This window comes from Hyaena hyaena, unplaced genomic scaffold, assembly GCF_003009895.1.
Source record: "Hyaena hyaena isolate Hyena2069 unplaced genomic scaffold, ASM300989v1 scaffold_22, whole genome shotgun sequence".
Classification (NCBI taxonomy): Eukaryota; Metazoa; Chordata; class Mammalia; order Carnivora; family Hyaenidae; genus Hyaena; species Hyaena hyaena.
In genome coordinates, this window is record NW_024080654.1 from 3,360,831 (window position 1) to 3,386,806 (window position 25,976).

At 40.7% G+C, this 25,976-nt stretch overlaps 1 protein-coding gene across 1 annotated transcript in view; it reads left to right on the plus strand.

Moving 5' to 3' along the window:
• Positions 1-25,976, plus strand: part of MYO16 (myosin XVI) — a 459,340-nt gene that overhangs the window by 131,155 nt on the left and 302,209 nt on the right. The window contains exons 9-11 of the mRNA XM_039226658.1: positions 3,321-3,471; positions 11,888-11,998; positions 20,966-21,031. Coding sequence (XP_039082589.1) covers positions 3,321-3,471; positions 11,888-11,998; positions 20,966-21,031 — 328 coding nt within the window. The remainder of the gene's footprint in view (positions 1-3,320; positions 3,472-11,887; positions 11,999-20,965; positions 21,032-25,976) is intronic.

A 25,976-nucleotide genomic window follows, 5' to 3' on the forward strand; every position in this document is an offset into this window, starting at 1 on the left:
AATAGTAACAAGCTGACCTGTTAGTTTGTAAGCAGAGCAAAGTCCCAGAAACTTCACAGCGCTGGGCGCATGCAGGTGACAGTAGCTGATGTCACTGCCTGCTTACTCCTGAAGCCATTGCGCTAAGCCCTTTGTGTGCATTAACTTAGAAATCCAGTACGGGTCTTGTTTACAGATTGGTCTTAGAGAATTTTTATGTAACTTGCCCGGGATGGCAGAGCAAGTGTCACACTTTGTACTTCTCTGACACAGACACAGTACACTCGTTGCCACCGTTCTCCACCATCCTGGCTCATTAGTGTGCTCCACTGTTTGCCTCACCCACTTAAACATGTCTTCATTGAGTAAAACATCATCATCTAGAGCTCAAGGGACACATAATCAGCCTCACATTTCTGTAGAAGTGTTCCTCAGTCCTTTCCGTCGTGAAGTCAGGCACTAATGCAGCCCATTTACTGTTGTTGTTGTTGTTTTTCCACACTTTGCTGGACTCTGTTGTACGTTTGGAAGACAGGGCACAGAGATGGGCTGTAAAACAATGAGACGCTGTGGTTAGTAAAAGAAGCCCTTCGGAGCATTTCCCTCCACCGCTAGCAATGTTAGTCTGCAGAATCATTTGCATGTCTCTAAGCAGCAAGAGAGTGTTGAAATTAAAAAAAAAAATCGCTTGTAATGGCATAAATACACGCACTACAACAGAATCAATCTAACAGATATTTGGAAGATTTTAATGCCAAAAGTTACAAAAACACTGAGGGAAATTAATGATCAAACTAAATAGAGAAAGAGACTGTGCTTATGGATGACAGGATTCAACCCCATTAATATGTAAACCCTCCCTCACATTGATTTATCAGTTGAACACTGCGCTAATCAAAGTCCCAATGGGTGTGCTTATAAAACTCGACAAATAGATTGTAAAATCTGTATGAAAATGCTAATGATCGCGAATAGCCAAAACAAAAGAGTAAAGTTGCAAGAGTCCAAGTACTTGGTTTTTATATCAGTGGAACGTCATGGAGCACCCCAAGATAGACCCACGCATATATGGTCAACCAATCTTAACAAAGGTGTCCAGATAATTGGCTAGAACATTTGGACAGCCAGCCATATATGCGCGTATACCACACCACATACAAAAACCACTCACAATGGATCCTAGACTCAAATGTAACGATAACATTTCTGGAATATAACCTGGGAGAAAAGCTTTTTTGACCTTGGGTTAAATTCTTAGATAAGACACAAGAAACTTGAGCCATAAGAGGGGAAACAACAACAGCATCAACAGTGTATTTTGAAACACACCGTAAAGAGAATGAAAAGACAAGACCCAGACTGGGAGAAAGTATTCGCCATGTATGTGTCCGCCAGAGGACTTGAAACCAGAATATATAAAGCCAGTCCTCTAGCTACAAGGATTTGAACTCCCACTTTACCAGAGAAGAGCTTTTCTATTGATTAAGCACATTAAAATGCAGATTGAAACCACAGCGAGAAACCACTCATATACCTACTAGAGTGGATTTTAAAAAGAGAGAGAAATATTGGCAAGAATGTGAGGGAAGTGAAAAGCCAGGGCATTGCTGGGGGGAACGCCATGCTGGAAACTGTGGCGTTTCTTCTAGGTTTTTCACCGAGATACATGGAAGCGTGTGTCTGCCAAAACACCTGTATGCAAATGTGTATAGAAGGTTCCTTCACACTTGACCACAAGTGGACCAACCCAAACGTTTGGTGAACCGATAGCCCGAGTGTAACGCATTCCACAGCTGACTTCGAGTCAGCACTAAAAAACAAGCCAGTGAATGATCTCAAAAACATTATGTTAAGAAAGCCAAGGTGGACACCAACAGCTACGTGCTCTATGATCCCTTTCACGTGACATTTTGAAAAAGGCAAAACTATGGTGAAAGGAATATTATCAGTGGATGCGAGGGTCAGGAGGCAAGTGGACAGAATTGGCTCCAACGAGCAAGCAGAAATATGGGCACCTGGCTGGCCCAGTCGGAGGAGCATGTGACCCCTGATCTCAGAGTTGTGAGTTCAAGTCCCAGCGGGGTGTAGAGATTACTTAAAGGAAATAAAAAACAAAGAGCAGGCACGAAGAGATGGTTGGGAATGATAAAATCCTCTATAGCCGTGGTTATGTGGGCTACACAAATATAAATAGTTAACCGTTTACAGCTATAGATATATTCAACGCATGCATCTACAAATACATGTACATCTACAAAAAGCGAATTTATTTTACTCTATGTAAATAATGCTTCAATAAACCTGAATTTTTTGCAAACCAAAAAGTGCATTTAAGCATTAATTAGAATCACAAGTGCTGTTACAGAATACGTGAAATAATTATGTTTATATATATCGCACTTCATTAAATATGTATGTATTTTTGCCTGTATGGTAACATTTAGGGAAATGCATTTTTAAATCTTACTATCATAAAGTGTTACAATGCAAATTAAACATTTAGATTGTGTTTATTTTTAATGAACATTATATAATAATGGCTTTCTTTTGGCAATGCTCTTTGGAACAAAAAAATGAAGTAGCTTTTCTTTTTTTTTTTGCCTAGTTTGAGCTGTATTAAGTAATGAAACTTACTGTTGGCAATACTGCAGTTTTTGAGCACATCGTTCCTCACTGATTCCTCTATTATTATTTCATTACAAACTTTAAATACTGCCCATGATTCTATAACATATTTTTTTTCAATATTTATTTTTGAGAGACAGAGCATGCGCAGGGGAGGGGCAGAGAGAGAGGGAGACACAGAATCCAAAGCACGCTCCAGGCTTTGAGCTGTCAGCATAGAGCCTGACATGGGGCTCAATCTCACAGAGCATCAGATCATGACCTGAGCCAAAGTCAGATGCTCAACTGACTCAGCCACCGAGGCGCCCCTCTATAACATATTTTTAATTATATATGAAGAGTATTTTAATTAATTGTATAATTTTGGCCTTCACGTATTTGCAATTCACTTTCCCATTTAAATCTCTTGCTTAGTTCAGCCATGCGTTAACCCTTAGCTTATAAATTGCCTACTGATTTGTCTTTCATAGTCATATATACATTTGTAAACATTTCCGTCCCAAGTTGAATATGTTTTTCTTTTAAGGTTGACATGGAGTGAACTTTAGAATAGAAAAGTTTACAGACTGAATGTTTTTTTCCCCCTCCGTGTGGAGAAATGGTTTCTTATCTCAGTAAAACAACTTTCTATAACCGCACAGCTTTGTTGTGGTCTTTTTTGATGAATGCAGCAGTGTCCGGAGAAGACTAACCACAGCATTGATTCTGTCCTGTAGCAGCCCCTTGGTGTTGCCAATTGCCAAGCAAGACAGTATGTTGGAAAAAGACATTATGTTCAAAGATGCAAGGAAAGGTCTATGCAAGCGACAGTCTCAGGACAGCGTCCCTGAAGATGCCACCGCCAACAGCCCCGCCAGACCTGAGCAGGTAAGACCCCTGTGGCCCCTCTACTGAGTGTCCGCTTAGCACATCATGCTTTAAAATCCAACATCTCCAAACCAAACACCCACGGATTTCCATTCAAAGAAAAATTCACCAACGTAAAGGTGAATAGCTGCTTTAAAATTCCCACAGATAAATCGTCATGGCGCTATAGTGACCGCTAAACATGGCGGCCGATGTGTCGTAGAAGGATTTCATTGTAGACTCTTGACCTCTATATCAGGAGTGTGAGCTCAGCCAGTATGCGGATTCCTGAATATTTACAGTATTGTCTCTGGGCATCATTTTGATTGTTACGTAGAGTATGCTTTTTGTTTCCTTCAAAGATCCAAGTATTTTATATAACAACAAGAAAGAAAAATCAACCACTAAGAACCATTTATGGAAAGTAACTGTGGTGGTGTACTGTGTGTGTGTGTGTGTGTGTGTGTCCCGCAGTGCCTAGGTTATGGGTGATCGCTTTGATGAGCTGGGAGTTACAGAAATTAGTGTATTTTCCGTTACCTTTCCTACAGAAATAAATGATTTTTATATGCTATGTCTCTTATAAATGGCAGAGTAATTTTATAAATGTCAGAGTAATCCTTGAAAATGTTTTGTTTCACTCTAATTTTGGACAATTTATTTTTTTTACATTTTTTTCATGTTTTATTTATTTCTGAGAGAGAGAGAGACAGCATGAGCGGGGGAGGGCCAGAGAGAGAGGGAGATACAGAATCTGAAACAGGCTCCAGGCTCTGAGCTGGCAGTCAGCACAGATCCTGATGCGGGGCTCAAACCCACGAACCGTGAGATCATGACCTGAGTCGAAGTCGGACGCTTAACCACTGAGCTGTCCAGGTGCCCCTAATTTTGGACAATTTAAAGAAATTTAGCTAGGGTTTCTAAAAACTGTCTTTTCAAAATTTAATTTTAGTTTCATTAATTTTTGTTATTTCAGAATAACTAATAAACACTTTTTGTAATTTTGAAATACTTGAAGTTTTCTTAATGCTTATTTGCTTTGGAAAGAGAGAGAGCATGAGGGGGGAGGAGCAGAGAGAGAGGGAGACACAGAATCTGAAGCAGGTTCCAGGCTCTGAGCTGTCTGCACAGAGCCTGATGTGGGGCTTGAACCCACAAACCGTGAGATCATGACCTGAGCTGAAGTTGGATGTTTAACCGACTAAGCCACCCAGGTACCACAATACTTTTAAATTTTATTAGGTGTATCTGTCAGCTTAAGCTGCTATGACAAAATACTACAAACTGGGTGGCTTAAGCAACAGAAATGTATTTTTCACAGTTCTGGAGTCTTGAAGTACAAGATCAAGGTACCAACTGATGAGGTTTCTGATAAAGGTCCTCTTCCTGGCTGCTTTCTTCCTGTGCCCTCACCTGGGAGGTGCGGGGGGGTGGGGGGGGGACAGAGACAGAGAGAAGGAACAAATTGGACACCAATCCTATACGATCAGGGCCCCTGTGACCTCCTTTAACTTGCATCACCGCCTTAAGACTCCATCGCCAAGTACTCACGTCGAGAGCCTCAACATCTGGATTTGGAGGCATACAATTCAGTCCATAGCAGTAGACAAACTGAATGTTAGGTAAGATTTAAGGCCAAGCCTTTTCTTTTCGTAAGGGTCTTATGAACTTTTTATAACCTTAAATGTGTGTTACTTAGTGAAAGAAGCCATTCTGAAAAGGGTACGTATAGTGCGATTCTAGTATTTGACGTTCTAGAAAAGGCAGAAACGTGGAGACCGTGAAAAGATCACTGGTTGCCAGGGCTGGTGGGGGGAGGGATGAGTATGTGGGGTACAGAGGGTCTTTAGGGTGCTGACACTGCTCCGTGTGATTTTATAATGATGGACGCGTGTCATTATACATTTGTCTAAACCCACAGAAAGTCCAACCCTCAGAGTGAGCCCTGATGTCTGCTGTGGATTTGGGGTGATGGTGATGTGTATTCACAGGTTCAGCTGTAACAGCTGTGATCATCCTGGCGGGGGACATTAACACGGGGGACAGGGGGACAGGGGAAGTCGCTGTGTCTTCCTCTCAGTTTTGCTGTGAATCTAAAACTGCTCAAAAAAAAAAAAAGAAAAAGAAAAAAAAAGAAATCCATTGGGCACCTGGGTGGCTCAGTCAGTTGAGCATCTGACTTCAGCTCAGGTCGTGATCTCATGGTTCCTGGGTTCAAGCACTGCATCAGGCTCTATGCTGACAGCTCAGAGCCTGGAGCCTGCTTCTGATTCTGTGTCTCCCTCTCTCTCTGACCTCCCCTGCTCACACTACCTCTTTCTCTCTCTCTCTCTCAGAAATAAATAAAACATTTTTAAAAATGAAATATAAAAAAAGAGAGGACATTGGGGCCCCCGAGTGGCTCAGTTGGTTAAGCATCTGACTTCAGCCCAGGTCATGATCTTGTGGTTTGAGGGTTCGAGCCCCACGTCAGGCTCTGTGCTGACAGCTCGGAGCCTGGAGGCTGCTTCAGATTCTGTGTGTCCCTCTCTCTCTGACCCTTCCCCGTTCATCTCTGTCTCAGTCTCTCTCAAAAATGAATAAAAACATTAAAACTTTTAAAAAAAGAAACATCTAACAGAATAGTAACAACAAGGGGAAATAATTAAAATGCCGTCTGGGCACGGTGATGGGCTTAGGCTTTAGAAATCTTAGTATTTGGTCAGACTATCCCCCTTCTCCCTGTTATGACTGTTTTGACCGCCTCGTTTCTTTTCCCCCTAATTTCTTCTCTCCTCTTCAGTCACGAATACTCGATTCCTGTTCTAGATCTCTCCTTTTACACAGATAGATAGGGAAACAAATCTTCAGAGAGATCAGTGGACAGTCGCAGAGAGGATGTTGATCTTTTGCCTCGTGCTTAGCTGCTTGCAGGCTGTGACAGTAGATGTTACCGAACCTGCCACTGGAACATAGAAATAATCATTCTTTCTACTTGTAAGTGTCCCAGAGCCTTTGAAATCTTTATAAAGAATGTGTCCCTCTGATAACCTGGCTTATGATCGATCATCAGAGCCCTCTTCCTGACCATTTTGGGACGCTGATGTGATGAATGCAAGGAATTCTTCCCTTGATCCGCTCTCACGCTGCATTTGTCACATTTCATTACGACTGACAGGGTCGGGGGTCTGCGCATTTTTACGGTCAGCCTAGTACTCTCCCTCACCCCGTGAAACAGCCGGGCCAGTGTGCATGGAAATTGTCATGAATACCAACAGGATACACCTGCAATAGCTCTTTCGGGCTTGTGGGAACAAACGTGGGGCTTCCGTTCATGCTCTGCGTGCGTTTTCCAAACATTCACGGAGAAAGTCGCATTGAGCTTGTTAGAGCTGTGGCTCTAAGAGGAAGTTTATTATCTTAGAAATGTAAACCGTTTCTTCTAAAGAAAAAAAATCTCACTTTTGATGTGTCTCCTTTTTATGATGCTTTGGGAGTTAAATACTTATGCTAATTTGATGGAGACTTTTGTCTTATTTTTGCATTGTTCAGAGTTATTACGATCCATTACTGGCTTGTGTCATATCATGTATATGCATGAGTGTGTGTGTATGTGTGTGTGTGTGTGTGTGTATTAATGTGTATGTAAAAAGGGTGTGTATACACACACATACACACCCATTTTGAGGGGTATGTATACGTGTACATTATTGTACTTTCAGGAAATAGTGGCAAAGACATAGGAAAGAAAAGATATTTACATCCATCCCTAAGTTCATAATGAAAGTTTTCTTTTATCCTTCTCTCTATAAAGACTTTCGCCAGTAGTCTTTTTATTTCTTGGAAAGACATATTTGCTCATTTGTAGTTATTTTCTGAGTTCCTTTCATATCTAAGGGCAAACTTGAGCTGGTGACCCTGGAATCCAGTACAGGTGTCTATCAGTATGAGTAAACCTTCGGTATTTTGATTTTTCTTTTTTTTTAGTGTTTATTTTTGAGATAGAGACAGAGCATGAGTGGGGGAGGGGCAGAGAGAGAGGGAGACACAGAATCCAAAGCGGTTCCGGCTCTGAGCTGTCAGCACAGAGCCCGACATGGAGCTTGAACTCATGAACAGCGAGATCATGACCTGAGCCGAAGTGGGACGCTCAACCCTAAACCTTCGATCTTTGGTACACTGGTGCCAAGTGATAAATTCAGTGCGGTTCTGGGGCTTCCTCTTCTGCCCCCCGTCTCCGTCCCGTGCCCCCTCTCCTGCTGCACCATCACCTGCCCTGTTTCCTCCCACCCTGCAGCCCACGGGCGTCTTCCAGGGTCTTTCTTTTTTTTTTTTTTTTAATTTTTTTTTAATGTTTTATTTATTTCTAGGAGAGAGAGAGACAGCGTGAGCAGGGGAGGGTCAGAGACAGAGGGAGTCACAGACTGAAACAGGCTCCAGGCTCTGAGCTGGCAGTCAGCACAGAGCCCGACGTGGGGCTCGAACCCACGAACCACGAGATCATGACCCAAGCGAAAGTCAGACGCTCAACCGACTAAGCCCCCCAGGCGCCCCTTCCAGGGTCTTTCTGACCTTGCGACCCTTACCCCATTCTCCCCTCCCCCTGCCCATCTTCTCCCACACCCCGCGGGACGGCCTCCCGCAATTATGTATGGCTTCAGCTCTGCTGTCATTTCCTCAGAGAGGACTTCGTAATCCATCCGAGCACTTGGTCACTTTTCAGAGCTTCTTGTTGTTTTCCCTCATAGCGGTTTGTAGAATCCTGATTTCTTACCGTTAAATCACAAATTTCTTACTTCTCCCCCTGCAGACTGTAAACACCCAGGTAGAAGCCCCCATCCCTTCTGTCCCTCTTTGCACTAAACCTCGAACACAGTGCCCGGCAAAGGGCTGCTGAGCAAGAAAATGAAAGGCGAATTATTGAATATATGTAGTCAGATTGACTCATTATCTGCTAGACCTTCTCTGCCGCGACCTAATGGTTATTCTCTCTGCTTCCTCTGCCGACCTCTCAGCTGTGTGACCCCAGGGAAATTGTGTGGCTTCTCTGGGCCTTAAGTTCTGCATCTGCTGATTAAGGACCATATCACTGAATTTCAAACTTTTTAAAATTATTACTTCACAGGAGATCCTTCCCCATAAAGGGATATATGAAAGAGAACTCCAATTTTTAAAGCAGATGGAAGCTGGGTGTCTTTGCTGAGAGCCACAGAGATTGACCCTCCTCTCTCCTCCCTCTAAAGGCAGGCCTCTGGGAAGCTGGCAGAAAGTTTACCTTTGGAGGTCACGGCCCTCTCTAGCTGTTTTACCAACTACGTAACAAGGCGCCCCCCACACTTATCTGCAGAACAGGCACCTTGCTGAGCCTCCGAGCAATCTAATTCTCACAGCCTCCATTGAGGGACACGTCATTGTCTTTCATAGGATGACAGAGGATTGAAAGTGACTTACTAATGTTAGGGAAGAAAAATATTCAAGTTCCCATAACCAGGGAGATACACCACTGAGATTTAAACACGTTTGCTCCACTGAATCCAAAAATAATCGATGTAAGGGCGCCTGTGTGGCTCAGTTGCTTAAGCATCTGACTCTTGGTTTCAGCTCAGGTCACGATCTCCCGGATCGTGAGGTAAAGCCCTGCATCGGGCTCTGCACTGACCACAAGGTGCCTGCTTGAGATCCGCTCTGTCTTCTTCTCTCTCTACCCCTCCCCAGCTTGTGCGTGCTCTCTTTCTCTCTCTCTCTCTCTCTCTCTCTCTCCTCTCTCTCTCTCAAAATAAATAAAAACTTAAAACATACACACATACACACACACACACACAAATAATAATTGATGTCTTAATGTGCTTCAGTTTCTAACATTTAAGGTAGGGAAGCTCAAATCAGTGTGTGAGATTTTTACTCAAATGAGCATGACTGATACAAAATACAGAATCAAACACTGCCTCCATCAAGCAGGCTGCTGGGTACTTTGCCTGGCTACGAGACTATGAGACTCTTCAAAGTAGAACTAAGTGTATCATGTTCAACAAAAAGAGAGATGGGGCGCCTGGGTGGCTCAATCAGTTAAGCATCCGACTTTGGCTCAGGTCATGATCTCACGGTTCGTGGGTTCAAGGCCCGTGTTGGGCTCTGTGCTGACAGCTCAGAGCCTGGAGCCTGCTTCTGATTCTGTGTCTCCCTCTCTCTGACCCTCCCTTGCTCACACTCTCTGTCTCTCTCTCAAAAAAATAAATTAAGAAAACATTTAAAAATTTAAAAAAACAAAAACAAAAAAAAGAGAGATATCACACAATCCAAAAATTGACTTTGACAACCCAGAAAATACTGGGGGAGGTAGAACATTATGCCTTCTATTTTTATCAGCAACAAGTACCAGCTTGTGGGTACCACTCGACTATGTAAGAAAATATTTGTGACAGCATGGAAGTTGCAAAGGTGCACTTCCAGCTAATTAAAATGAACTAGTCAACTATGTTTAATAAGACTATGTTATATGCGCCTTACAGATTAATTCTGAAAGATATTTTGAGGCGTATTTCTTTTAAAGGCTAAAAAAAAAAAAAAAAAACAGAGAAAATAAACCCAAGGTGTTGGCTCTGTGTGTGCATGTTGAGGGGCAGAGAGAGGCTTGTTCTCGACATTTATGTGGTCGGGAAGATTTTACAAATTAATTTTTAATACATAAACATCTGTCTATTAGAATATGGTATTTGCCATTTATATATATGGTGGTCTCTCTAATTCCACAGCCCACTGCCGTGACCCCCTTCTCACTGGAAAAAACAACAAACCACTCTTCGGACTATTTGAGATTCCCAGTAAAGAACTTGAGTTTCCGTTATTAATACATTAGGATTATCAGCCGTCTGGGAGAGCGTGACTTGACCTTATGAACTCAGACGGATTGCATTTTGTGAACTCATCACTCATAGAAATAATCCTACACTTAGATTTTTTAAATGTGGAATATTCATCAATGCCATAGACATTTAGCTGATAAGCAGTAATATTTAAGTTCAGATTATTCAACGGTGATGAATATAATAATAGAATATGTAATGCAAGCATAAATACAAAGTGCAAGTGCAAATCGAGAATACAACCACAAATACAAATAATAGATGTAAACTTGCTGTTGTTAAATATTCACTACGGGCACCCAGGAGCTCAGAGAGAGGTTGATAAGAATTCCCTTGTTATTTGGTTCCTCTGTGTTTGACATAAGAAAACCAAAGCTGTCATAGAAGATCAAATGTCTAGTTTCACCAAATCATCTTATGTCTGTAAAATTTAACATGGTCCATTCCTCGGGCACCTGGGGGGCTCAGTAAGTTGAGCGTCTGACTCTTGATCTCATCTCAGGTCGTGATCTCAGGGTCCTGAGGTCCAGCCCCGTGCTGGGCTTCGTGCCCAGAGCGAAGCCTGCTTGGGAGTCTCTCTCTCTCTGCCTCTCCCCTGTTCACACACGACCCCTCTCCCCTTCTCTCTCTGAAAATAAATAACTGAACATTGCAAAAAAAATGTCCATTCTTGTGAATGATAGATTTTCATTTAATCCCAACTCATCTCTTTTTTAATTGAAATATTTCCCCCGTTTTTTTTTTTTTTTAACTCTGTCACTTTCCATGAAATTGAATAGGGAAGATTTTTGTCTTCCTGGCAGAATTATCTTAATCTCGCAGCTACTTTCGTTGTAAGTGTAATGTAGAAAAGAATAAAGACCCCAAGCCAAGATTCTAGAGTCTTCTTTCGAAACCTGGCCACCTCCTGCATGCACGCAGAAACAAAATTCCAGGCACACTGCTTCCTTCGCCACGCCAACAGCGGTCATGGGGGAATTTGTGCTTCAGCGTTGGAAATGCTGCAAATACGTGAGATTTCAGCTACTTGCCTTACAGAGGACTCAGTTGTCTACATTTTTTTTTTTTAAATTTATTTATAGGAGAGAGAGAGAGACAGCGTGAGCAGGGGAGGGTCAGAGAGAGAGGGAGATACAGACTCTGAAATTGGCTCCAGACTCTGAGCTGGCAGTCAGCACAGAGCCCGACACGGGGCTCGAACCCACGAACCGCGAGATCATGAGCTAAGCGAAAGTCGGACGCTTAACCGACTAAGCCACCCAGGCGCCCCTCAGCTGTCTACATTGACAATCAATGTGCTGAAATGATTTTGGCCGGATAATGCCTTTGCGGACGTCGGGTTACATTGGGAGGGCTCATGTCGGTGCGTGTGTGAGCGTGCGGGCACAGGGCCCAAAATTCTCATCGGGGCACATTTCTCTGTGGCTGTTGAAGTTTTTGTTCCCTGTAAGTGAACCATTTCATGTTTTAGTAGCGGTTTCAAACTCACGTGGCCTTTAAACCTTTGACACGTACTTGAAAATGGGACATCACCAGCTGTGAAGAAAGTTGATTGGAAAACAATTAGAATTGATCTTGCTTATGGTTTTCCCCAGGTCAAGCTGATGCCTCCTGCCCCCAGTGATGACCTGGCGACGCTGAACGAGCTGAACGATGGGAGCCTGCTTTATGAAATTCAGAAGCGCTTTGGGAACAATCAGATATATGTAAGTGCCCACTGCCTTTGTCTTGCTGCCAGTGTTTACCCTTCAGTGCTGCAGACATGACGGGTAAAGGGCTTATTGTTGTTTCTGGCCACGCTGAGAGCTTAAGGTGGATCTCTCTGAGTTCAGGTTCATTCTGATTGAGTTCCAAGCCAGGTTCAGCAGAGACCCAGATTTCAAAGGTGTTAAGTGAAAGGTAATACCCTGTGGGTAGGCAGCTTTCTTGTACTCAAGTTTGCTGTGGAAGAAGATCTCACTAGAAACAGAAGGATCTTCAAGTCACTTATCAAAATACTGTTTGTTTCGTGTACTTTACATAGGCTGCCAGGTCTGGAAAGGGAAGCTTAGGCGCTAAAGTCGACTCCTCACGTCAGCGTGCATGAAAAGAGACTTTTGTCGCTCTGTTATCAGGAAATGCTTTGTCTGTAAAGTAAATAATTTAGGCACCCATCTCTGATAGCAAGGTATGAATAAATGACACAGCTGACAAACGGCACGGAGAATTAATTCGCTGTGGTTCTGCCCTGGTTCGTGTGTGTTATATCTTCCAACACCCAGAACAATTTACACACCATGTAATCTCAGTCTCTGTCTCTGTCCGTCTCTCTCTGTCCTTGAATTTGTTATATTCAGCTCAGAGCAATTCAATTGGAAAGTCTGTAGGGAAATCTGATTATGCCCCTATCTGCTATCCCTTTTTGATAACACCCCCTTTCTCCTGGTCTACCGAGAAATTGATTAAGTACTTTTCATGTAAATGTGAAGTCTGAGCTTCCCATACTGGTCATAAATCGTCAGGTGCTGATTAGCCTATGAAAATTCAGTGCAGCATCTTAATGCTTGGATAGATTGCCTGCCTCTGTAAATACACGTACAATTAAATGCTTCTATCAAAATGAATGGAATCGAGTCATGGGCATAAAGTGGTGAAATCTGAGGACTCTGGTCTCTGTTACTCTTGTTATTTGTGTATTATTGTTATTCCATTTTCTCACCTATTCCAGCTGATCTTCCTTCTCCTCCACTACCTCTTCCTCCTTTTTGACTCCTTACTTACATTGCCAGAGGATCATTGCTTGAATTCTTTTGGATTTCTCTGCTTCCGTCATGCTCAGGTCCCTCTGTCTCCCTGATACCCACGTAGTCTACGTCTTCATCTTGGCGGTCGCCATTCTCATCAAAGCCACTGTCTTCTCTTCCCCAACCGCCTCCCAACCGTCGAGAGGCAAACTTGTTCCCCCATCATCTGGTCTAGAGCAGTTTTTGAAATGAACCAGTGTAATCTGGAAACTCCCGGTCTTCGACCTCCCTGTGTCTGATCATGTTTCCTGAGAGGACAGCCAGTCTTCATTCGTGATCTGGCCCCCCGGACACGACGCGTTGATGCCCTCAGCCTCCAGCGACTGCCTTCCTGTCTGTACCAGAATTTTCCTTGGCCTGTTTTTCTTTCCCCTAAGTTTCTCTTTCTACCCCACGAAATAAACACTTAGCTTCATCAACTGCCATCAGACGTTCTTCAGTCTTCAAGTAAACTTCCCCAGCCCTTTCAGATTAAGTCATGATGGATCTTTCTTCTGACCTCTTGTGATTTTATACCTTCCTGGTGACTTGATTCATCTCCGGGGTGCTGTGCTGGACTCTGGCTCAGCGAGAACAGACCCATGCTGGTTCTGCTCACCACAAGGTCTGGTCCAGAACTTTCCAATGGCCAGTGACAAGTACTTCCTGCTGTTAATCAGGGTCATGGCTCTCGCTTCTCCTGACAAGGACAGTCCTCTTAGACTCTCTCTTTGGACCATCAGAATTAATATTCCCTGCTTTGCTCAAGCTCACATAAAATATAAATTTGCCACTGTGTGAGACAGGATTTCCTTTTTTTCCATACCGGAAGTATTAAAGAGCTAAATCGTCTGGGATCAATTATGTGATGAGTGCTCTAAGTTATGTTATTTGAACTCACCTTTAATGGATAGATAGGCAATTTAAACATTATTGATTGAATAATAACAAGTGATTCTCAAAATATCCTGTGGACCGTTGGGTGTATGAGCTTTTTATTACCGTTCGGCAGGGAGAGTGCATTTAGAACCTCTTATAACAATTTGATGGTTGCAGTTCTGTCTGTTGAATCTAAAAAGAACCCAGGCTTGGGTTTTGTGTGTGTTTGTCTCTTCCAGTGCCGTGTTTACAGGAATCCATTGTTGTTACATTTTACAAGAGTATCAATCCATGATGAATTGGAAATTGAAGTGTTCCTTCCCACAAACACAATAGCACTGGTTTCAGTGGATGTTGTATTCAGAGCTGGTCATGTGATGCCCCCACCCCCACCCCTGTTCCCTATGTGCCTCCTCTCCCTCCCCTGTGACTCTTCCTCCAACTTCAGCCCAAAGTGCCTGGTTAGGGTGTTGGTACTCGTCTTTCTCTCGTGTCCCAAATCGGATTTTCATGCAAATCTCAGCCACCTTCCTTTCAGACTATATGTAGAATAGACCCCATCAGCCAACCCATCAGCTACCAATGGCCCATCAGAGCCAACATACCACGTCAGCAGGATTCATTGTTTAACCAGGAATTTCATCTCTGTTTGCTGTAGTCTGGCCAGATATATAAGGTGGTTTTTCAAAACAATCTGTAGATTTCTTTCCTTTCTTTCTTTCTCTCTCTTTCTCTCTTTTTCTTTTTTTTTTTCTTTTTCATCTCCTCTCCTCTCTGTCTTTCTTTCGACAAAAGCCAGGAGCAAACATAAGTGACTCTTTTAAGTAAGTGTATAGAATTCCATTTGGATGTCAGATTGGGAAGGTTCCATATAGCCTGTAGCAGTAGGATATGCCCACACCATCAAACGAAACTAGTTGCAAGAGAGGAGGCGTTCGCTTGCTAGGAAATGCAGAAAATAAAGGCATTCCATTCTCTGAATTATTACTGTCAACTAGAACGGAGAGAATAGAGTATCCAATCAGATTTCTTTATGGATGGCAGATAAACATGGAAGCAATATTCTCTTTATTCTCTTTACAAACACACTGGTAGGATTCAGGACTCATAAATAAATAAACACAGGCTCCTGCACCATCTGATTAGCCAGGTAGGCGGCCCAGCTCACCGGAGCCCCGGACTCACTGAACATTCCCCTCCAGGTGACCCCATGGGATGGAGCAGGTCTTTTCTCTAAGAGCAGTTCAAGAGGCTAGCTTGTGTCAGAAGTTGAGGTCTCTCTCCCTTGCAGGACGTTTGAAATTCTGTAGACAGACTCATTTTCCCCAAGCTTATAGTGCCCACTAGCCTGTATCTGAAGCCTCATCCACCATATGCAACACCTACCATGTTGTTCCGTGTCATTCCACTAAATCTATTATAGACCCTAGTGAACACTTAACAGAAATAACTATTTTTTTAATTTTTTAAATGTTTTATTTATTTTTGAGACAGGGAGAGACAGACCATGAGTGGGGGAGAGCCAGAAAGAGAGGGAGACACAGAATCCGAAGCAAGCTCCAGGCTCTGAGCTGTCAGCACAGAGCCCGATGCAGGGCTCGAACCCATGAACTGTGAGATCATGACCTGACCCGAAGTTGGACGCTTAACCAACTGAGCCACCCAGGTGCCCCAGGAGTGGGCTAGTTAAAAAAAAATGTGAGGGGTACCTGGGTGGCCCAGTAAGTTGAGTATCTGACTCTTGATTTCACCTCAGGTTCTGATCCCAAGGTCATGGGGTCAAGCCCCTGTTGGGCTCTGTGCGGAGCCTGGAGCCTGCTTAAGAATCTCTCTTTTCTTTTCCCTCTGCCCCTCTCCCCTGCTCTCACTCTTTCTCTTAAAAAAAGTGATATTTTAGAAAGGTGAGATAATGGAAATCTGTAGGTTTATAAATTAAACAAAAACATTTACAGTGTTCCCTTTCATCAACATAGCCTCTTGATAATATGGCATAAGTGTAATAAGCTCATACTCTAGGAATCTATCATTAACATTCAGATCGCATTTTCCTGAACAATTTTTTTGTTTATCACAAAATATATTTGCAAAGACAGTCTCAAATTCCTTCAATAATCAGATCAAAGTAAAAATTACATCTCAATAAGAAAATGCAACTTAGAAGTGTTTTGTTTTTATTTTAAAGTTCCTCACTTTTCTTGCCCTAGCACACTTTTCAATTCTCCCTCGATCTACTCTTTTTCTTCATTTTTTCTGAGCAATTTTCAGATACTTCAGTACAAAGGTTCACCTTTGGGCCAGTCATTTCCCTTTTCTTTTCTCCTGTTCGTGGCTGTAACAAGCCTTCTTTTAAGCCAATGTTGGATTGCATCGCAGCCTATAGAGAGAATAGCGCACAACTCGTGATGAGTGTAAGGCATCATGAATTTTCAGTTGGTGAACATGCTCGAGTAACCAGCAGCTTCAGAAATAAATGGAATATAAGCAGCACCTTCCCCAGTTTACCCTCCTCATTAAAAAATATTTTGGCATGCACTGGGGCTCCTGTGTGGCTCAGTCAGCTAAGCATCCAAATTCAGCTCAGGTCATGATCACATGGTCCATGAGTTTGAACCCCACGTCGGGCTCTGCTAACAGCTCAGAGCATGGAGTCTGTTTTGGATTCTGTGCCTCCCTCACTCTCTGCCCCTTTCCCTGCTCATACTTATGCTCTGTCTCTGTCTCTCTCTCTCAAGAATAAACATTAAAAAATTAAAACAAAAAGATTTTGGCATACATAGCAACATTTTCATTTTGTATTTTGTTCTCTACTTTCTCTAAAGGGAATCATCCAGGGTGTTCTCCTCTGTGTCTGTCAACTTTCATTCATTGTTATGTTTCTGAGAATCAATCTTGTTGCCTGCAGCAACAGCTACTCATTTTTCTGTAAAATAAGCTGCTGTATGAATATAACCTAATTTATTTATTTAGTCTACTGTTGAGGAACCCTTGAATTGGCTTCACTTTTGGGTTGTAGAATTGTACCATTACAATTATGGTATAATTGGCTTAGGTGGCTTAGGTGGAGCATACTATTAGAAGCCACCTTAATGCCTTTTTCAGCAACACGCGAATATAAGTAAGGATTTCGGGGTGGGGGGCACGTAGAGCTTTGTTCGCAGGGCATGAGCCCAGCACTGGATGTTCAGTCTCATAGACACACCCAAACACTTTTTCCGGGAGCTTACCCACCACACATTTCGGGATTCCACACCCTCCCCCCAACAACATAATCAGTCTTATCTGTTGTACTGTTAGTTTTTATATATTTCAGCCATCTGGGCAGGGGTGTGCTATCTCATTGTGGTTTGAGCTCACATCTGCCCGCTCCCTGATGATGGTGACCAGTAGGTGTGTGTTGCTCATTTGGTCATTTCGGCTCAAGACGTGGCCATTCAGTTATATCGACGCTTAAAAATAAATGGGTTGTGTTACTTTCTAATCAATACATAGGGATTTGTGTATATTCAGGATATTCTTTCTTTTTTAGATGTACATGTTGCAAGCATTTTCCCCCAGTTGGTGGCTTCCACCATTTTCGAATAGGTCTGTAGAATAAGTGTGTAGAATAGAAGTTTGCAATTTGTACAAAATACTTTACGTTTAGCATTTTTTGTGTTCCGCTTACAACGATTTGGCCTAGGCTATTTTCCTGTATTTCTTCTTTTAGTTTGATTGTTTTAACTTTAACATTTAAGGTATATTACAAGGGTGGAAGTGATTTCACGGTGGTAGGAGAGGAGGGTCCAGAGTAGTGTTTTTCCACTGTCATAACAAGATGACCATGGGGAGTGGGTCTGTTTTGAGAATCCATCTTCTGTTGTATGGATGGGTCCATTGGTGTCTAAACCAGTAGCGAAAGGTCTTAATTACCGTAGCAGTGTAATAAATCTTAATACATAGGAGCCTTCTATATATCATGGAAGGTTAATATCCCTCCTTTGGTTGTATTTAATTTTTTTGGAACATTTAAAAATTTTTGGTGTCGAAGTCTTGACCCTTTGTATTATATCTGTTTCTGGACATTTTCCAAGTTTCAGTGCTATAATAAACATTATTCTCTTGTTGAAAATAACAAGGGAGGGACACCTGGATGGCTCAGTCAGGTAAGTATCCGACTTTGGCTCAGGTCATGATCTCATGGTTCGTGGGTTCCAGCCCTGTGTTGGGCTTTGTGCTAACAACTCAGAGCCTGGAAGCTGCTTCAGATTCTGTATCTCCCTCTCTCTCTAACCCTCCCCTGCTCATGCTGTCTCTCTCTCTCAGAAAAAAAAATTTTTTTAAATTTAAAAAAGAAAAAGAAAATAACAAGGGGGTTTAGTTTTCTTATTGTTGATGACAAATATGGAGATATAATTCGATTGTAAAATTCATCTTTTTTTCACCAATCTTGCTAAATTCTTCGGCACATATTGTCATCTAGGGTGTAGATAATGGCTTTTATTTTTCTCTTCTAAATCTTTATAGCTTCCTTACTTTGTTCTCTTACTTTATTTCACAGGATGGCACTCCTAATAGAAAGATGAATGGAAGTGGTGGTAATAGGCATCCCTACCTCATTTTGGATCCCAGGGAAAAGCTTTTGATGTTTTATCCTTAAGTACATTGTTTGCAGTGGCCCTATCATAGATCTAGTTAAATGTTATTGGATTAAGTTCCTTATATTAATACTTTTCAAAGTTATTTTTAGTCAAGAGTGGGCATCTAATGGTATTAAATGTTTTCTGACATTTATTGAGATGATCATATGGCTTTTATTCTTTACTCTTTAGAATTATAAATTTTTAAATTTTTATTATTTTTGAGAGAGACAGACAGACAGACAGAGCAAGCAGGGAAAGGGCAGAGAGAGAGGGAGACACAGGATCTGAAGCAGGCTCCAGGCTCTGCGCTGTCAGCACAAAGCCTGACTCACAGCTCAAACTCACAGATTGTGAGATCATGACCTGAGCTGAAGTCAGCTGCCCACCTGACTGACCAAGCAGGAGTCCCTACTCTTTAGTATTATAAATTATAAGAGTTGATTTATGAAGCCGACCTTGCATTACTAGAATAAAGCCTACTTGGTTGAAACAGATTATCTGTTGAATGTATTACCAGGTTTAATTTGTCAATATTTTGTTCAGGATTTTTGCATGTACTTAATGAAAGAGAGCAACCTGTAGATTTCCTTTCTTTGAATATACTAGTTAGGTGTGCAATACCAAGTTTATGCAAACCTCTTAAAATGTGATGGTGTTCTCTCTTGTGTTATTTTCTGGAATAATCTGTGTAACATTTGTTTATTTTGTTCATTGATGTTGGGAAGAATTCACCAGTGAAGTTTAAATTTTCTTGGTGGCAAGGTTTTTTAGACAGAGATTCAAATTTCTTTTTCGGAAAAATAAAGTCATGAAATGTTCTAGATCTTATGGTGTTCGTTTCATAAGATGTAGGGGTGTTGTCCACATTATCTAAATATCCAGACACCGTGGCTAAAGTATGATTCCTAATATCTCTTCATCTGTTTTCATGTCTGTACTGTCTATAGTAGTGTCATACTGCGGATATTAGTAATTTGTGCATTTTCTCCTGTTTCCTTGTTCCTGTTAGGGTACTCAGCGTTTTATTACATTGTTCAAAAGGTCACCTCCTGACTTTTGTTTTCTATCCTTTTAATTCCTGCTGTTATACTGATTGCTTATTTCTGTATAATTTGATGTACTCTGATCAGCTCCTTGAAAAGGATATTTAGATCATTAATTATCTGCTTTTCTACTTGTTTAACATTATAAATGCTATAATAGTTTCCATGCTAAATACACCTTTAGTTGCATCTCACAAATTATGATATGACGAAAATAATTTCTCATTTGCATTGTAGCTCCTTTTTTAGGCTCATAGGTTGTTTTCAGATGCATTGTACAATTCCCAGACCGTTTGTGATTTCCTAGATATCATTTGTTAACTTTTGCCTTACTTTCACCATGATCAGAATGACACTCTATGTGATTCAGGTCCTTTAAATGTAATGGAACTGGTCTGTGTTCAGTTTCTAAGAACGTATGTTCCATAATTGTTTGATAGCAGTGCTGTGTATAAGTCAGTTAATCCACTTGGTAATTACTTCAGCATTTTGTCTGCATATTCCATGAGTTACCAAAAAGAATTCTTAAAAATCCCCACTACTATGGCGAATTTTTCTCCTTATAACTGTTTTTGCTTCATACATTTGTGTGCTAAATTTTAGTCTTATAGATATTTTAAATTGCCATATCTTCCTGATTGATTTAACATGTTATTGTGAAATGTCCCTTTTCATCACTTTTACTTATTTTTTTCATGAATTGAGCATTGCTAAATCACATTTTTGTTATTATTATTATTGTTTGCAGGTGTACCTTGTTTTATCTTTTACTTCCTAATTTTCTTAATCTATGTATTTAAAGTACTTTAATCCAGTTCATAATCATTGCCATTTAATACTATTTAGTAGCTTTGCATTTGGTGTAATTACTGATGGTTTGGGGTTTAAGTATATCAGTTTATTATTTGATTTCTATTTATTCCATCTGTTCTTTGTGCCATTATATCTCATTACTTGTCCTTTTTTAATCACAAGAGTATTTATATTTGCTCTTTTTACTTTGACTTTGCATTATGCATCGTCTTCTTATTCTGTAGCAGCATTGAACTCATTACTTTATTACCTTCAGCAAATTTTGCCATGTGCTTTAATTTTATATGTTTTATTCAGTCAGACTCTCACAAAACCCCTTTAAGAAAAGAAATTCTTAGAATCCAGTCATTTGACTTGATATGTGTTCAGTGGAACGAGCCTATTTTGAAATCTATGTTTCCATGTCTTTATTTAAAACTTTAAGTACAATTTACAAAATGTTAAAATATTGCTTTTATTTATTCCCTGTATTTTGCACAATGATTTTAAAATTCTATAATTTTTAATTTTAAGTGTTGTATTTATATAGTCCACTGACTACTTATTTCTTTTAACAGACTTTTATTGGAGACATCCTCTTACTTGTTAATCCGTTCAAAGAGCTTCCAATTTATTCCACCATGGTGAGTATAAAGTTTAAAATATCATTTAATAGTGTAGAGTAACTCTCAGCAGACGTACCAAACCATATCAAATGATCGATTATGAGGAAACCCGGAAATAATAAGTGAAGTCAGAAACTTCTCAGGAAATTCTAAACTGAATATTTGCATAATAGTGACTTTAATTTGTTCTGAGACAAAAATGGAAAGGGATGTTATTTTTATCAAAAGATTCCTTTGCACTTGTAATGTGTAATTTTCCTATCATTGTAGTCACTAGACAGACTTCTAAAATTAAATAATGCATTACTCTGTTTTCCATTCCTTCCCGACTAATTCAAGAGCAGTTGGTATATTTATTTTAACATCATGACCTCTTTCAGAAAAGTCCTATGATGTTAAAACGCTGAAAATAAGAAAGCATAATATTGCATTGGTACATTTTTCCAAATGACTTTCCACTTTTAATTATAAGGCTTTGAAAATTAAAAGAGCAACTGCTTTTGGAAAATTATTCCAGGCAACTGAAAACACAGTATGATTTTTGAGTAGTGAGAGATCAAAAATATCATCGTGCGAGCTCTCTCTCTCTTTCGCACAAGGCTGCTTCCAGTTAAAGCAGAATACCTCATAGGGAGCAGGAACATGACAAAGAGGAGTGGAGAGTAGACACCTGTTCTTGAAATAGGGATCTGCTCCGAGATTTTGGAGGGGGAGGTGGAGAAGAGGGAGAGGGAGAGGGGAAGGGAGAGAGACATCACCTTCTTGAAGCTCCCAAGGAATCACTGAAGAATTCTTACAGAAATACCTTCTGAGAAAGAGAGTGCACCCTAAATAGCCCAACCTCCACCCTTCTTACCAAAGTCCCTTCCACTGTTGCTTTGAAACCACTACACCTTACCTACTGTCCTTGTTCCCGTGGGTCCCATCCAAGCCTTAGCCCTGGACGGTTGGACTGTATGGGTGCATGATAGACTGGGCGTTCGGAGTGTATGGGTGCATGATGGACCGGGACAAGAGGAATCAGGAGTTCTGCCAGAGGAGTAAGGCTAACCCGACCTGTGGTTATTAGATAGACATATTGACTACTTGCATTTTTATTTCTTTTGATGTCAGTTTTTTAATAATTTTGCTTTTCAAGGATTCTGTTCATTATATGTAATCTTTAATTTTTGGCATATAATTATTCATGATCCTATTTTTTTTCAACATGTGCAAAACTTGAGTGATTTATTTTCATTCCATATGTTGGTCATTTTTTTAAAAATTTTTAATGTTTATTTATTTATTTATTTTTACAAATAGTTTATGGTCAAGTTGGTTTCCATATAACACCCAGTGCTCATCCCCACAAGTGCCCTCCTCCATGCCCATCTCCCCCCTCCCTCCCACCCCCTCTATATGTTGGTCATTTGGGCCTTCTCTGACTTTTTAAAATCCGTTTGCTAGGAATTTTTAAATTGTAGTAATATTTTCTTTTTTTTTTAATGTTTGTTTACTTTTGAGAGTGAGAGAGAGCGCAAGTGGGGGAGGGGCAGAGGGAGAAGGAGATGCAGAACCCAAAGCAGGCTCTGGGCCCCAAGCTGTCAGCACAGAGCCCCATGCAGGGCTCGAACTCACAAACTGTGAGATCATGACCTGAGCTGAAGCCGGATGCTTAACTGACTGAGCTCCCCAGGCACCCTTTTATTAATCTTTTCAAAGAAAACCATATCTCGACTTTTTTTTCTATTGTATATTCTCTATACAATAGATTTCTGCTTTTTTATTTTGCTGTCTCCTTTTTTCTAAGTTCTTAGAGTTTAATTTGATAGTCATTTTAAGTTATATCATTATATTTTGAGTTTTCTGCCTTTTATAAGTAAGTATTGGGAGCTTCTTATTTTGCTTTAAACACAGCTTTACAGAATTCTTCATCTTTGATATTTCACAAGTTCATCATTATTCAATTTAAGAGAGAGCAAGACTCCCTGCTATTTAAAGGTGACTCTTAGTGTATTGTTTCTGCCTTATATTTATGGTTTCACATTTGATCTTAGACTCAATAAGAATCTTCTGGTGAGATAAAAGCTAGTTGTAAATAATTGAATAATATATACATATATATCTTTTATTTAAATGCTTCTCTGGACCTAGAGGTCAAATTCTAAGTATTAGGGGAAATTTAACATTATAAGTTATTTTATTATGGCCTATCATGTTATAAGTATAACTTGTCATGTTATAATATATATTGTATCTCAAATGAAACAAACCTGGGACTTTGTAGTTTGTGTTTACAGTGTGGCAGTTTTATGGCTTCAACCATCATGTTGTATTTTCAGTTCTCTCAGAAATACACTTTAATAGAGAAAGGAGAGACACATGAAGAAACATATTTCTTCTATATTATTGTCAGAACAAGATATAATGTATTGAGATTTTTGAAGGAACAGTTCATTAAAACTTAAAATAGTGAATGCAACATATAACTTATATGCATTATCCTTTATATTCATCATTTTCAACAGACCCTGATATAGAAAGTAAGAGGAAAATAAATATGTTGAGGTAAAATATGTGATCATAAAAAAGCTTGAGGAACAAATAAAGAGAAGAGCATCTGTTGAAGACACAGGTTTTTAATTTGTAAGTATAGGAGAATGTATAACAAAAAAGAAAATGAAAGAAAAGAAAAAATTATGATGAAAAACCAAATTCAAGTGAATATGTGAAGTTTTTGGAGGTTAAATTGAAATAATGTTGAGATTCTCCATTCGATGCAAGAGTAGGAATAATTCACGTAAGTATTTCATTTTATCAGATTTCTAAGACTCACACCACATTTAAGAATGAGGTAGAGGGGCACTGGGGTGGCTCAGTTGGTTAATCATCCAGCTCTCGATTCTGGCTTAGGTTACAATCTCATGGTTTGTGAGTCTGAGCCCCGGGACAAGCTCTATGACAGCCCAGAACCTGCTTGGGATTCTCTCTTCCCCTCCCCTGCTCATGCTCTCTCTGTCTGAAAAAGATAAACATTTTTTTGAAAAGAACGAGGTTGAAAAATAATAAGAAGCAGTGAAGAAGGAGAGGAGTTAAAGGAGAGGAGGGGAGGAGGGAGAGGAGGCATGGGGCCACAGCAGTGAGAAGACAGATGGTGATGTGAAAGAACAGGTCTGTCTAGCGCACTGTCGAGGTGTAATCAGGAAGGATGAACACCCGGTGTCTGTGACACTGTGGAAACCTGAGTAAACATCCTCAGAGTGAGCACTTCAGCCATAGATACACAGTTGTCCCCTCAGACGTCAATGTCAGGCTTCCCTCAGGTATTTCTCACTGTTAGCTTTACCATGCTTCATGATACCATGATACCATGGGCTTCATACACCAAAGATGCATCACCTGGAAATCTCCGTGTACAAAACGCTGCCACCACTCCAGATAAAATACCTGCAGGTACTTTCTCAAGATTATGTTTTTGCGTACACAGGGATACAGAAGTGATTGGTACCCATTTTCTTTTCAGTTGCTACTGGCGGTAAGATTAAGCTGTTCATCCCACTGTGTAAAGTGCCATAATGGTATGCCTGGCTTAGTGCTTCATTAGTTGTCAGATTCTGATTATTGTTGGTCTCCTAATATTCCCATTGCGTGTTCCAGTTTGGCACATAGCTGGAGGGACTGAGCAGAGCTCATTGCCTCTGGGCGAGTGGGGCTGGAAGGGGACCTGGCGTTTAGGATTCATCACGCGGCAGGCCTGCTGCGAAAGTCTTTACATATATCATCACATTGAATCACAAAAGACAATGCAGTCAGCTTAAGAATTATTATTTCCACTTTGGAGGTGAAAAAACACAAGGCTTAAGTAGGTTTAGCAAATTGTCTAAAGCCTACCATGATGATAGGGACAGAATTTAAATCCAGGTCACGTAACCCCAGAGCAAATGCATGACAGACTCTTTTGGTACAAATGCTGAGCCCAGAGGCAATTTCTTATTCTTATTCTTATTCTTATTCTTATTCTTATTCTTATTCTTATTCTTATTCTTATTCTTATTCTTATTCTTATTCTTATTCTTATTCTTACTAGTGCTCCTCTGTACAATACAAACATTTTTTTAAGAATATGTCATCTATATATAGTTATATAGGTAATGAGTAGGCAATGCACTCAGGCAAGTAGAGTGACACTCATACTATAATGTGAAACCAACAGCCCATAAGAGTCAGGTTGTTGACATCAGGAAGGTTCCACGGGTTATGGGATCTGGACAGTTGGGGGGCCTGGGCCTGACCCTCTCATCAGATGTGGGACTGTACGGTTGGCTTCAGAAATCTGAACGGGGCAGGATTCTGCAATGTCCCAGCAGTTTACAGAGAGGAGTCTAGCATGGTGGAAAGTGGGAGGGAGGTGATTCATTAAAAAAGAAAGACCTTATTCATTGGAACCAAAGAGTCCGGCACAGGGAGGTACCCATGAACAAGGCTGATGTGATGCCGCCTCAGCCATGAGCTACAATAAAGCACTTAAAATTTCCGCTGACCAGAATCCTCTGGTTCCCAGAGGATGCAGATGGGGAGAGAATGAGGTGAAGTAGGGAGAGAAGAAATGCAGTAAAGATAGTGGCTGGTGCTGATGGTATTTGCTGGACCACATGAGAACACACAATAGTAGTAATAAGGAAAATGAAAAAGGCAATGATAACCAATCTGAAGGTCACATGGCTTGTCAGAAAACTAGAACTGTGTAAGTGAAAATCTTCAAGCTTCAATAGGAATAGAGTTAATTATTATCTTAATTAAATGCACTATTATGTTAACACTATTATTTTGTACTGACATTACATATAGAGCATAGAATCCTCATTAAGTTAACTAATACCACGTGGTAGCGGTGGAATGTTTTACAATATAAACTCTAACACTGCATGAAAAGGAGAAAGCTTATAAGAAAAGAGATCTGAGAAAGGTTATTAGTTTGATTATC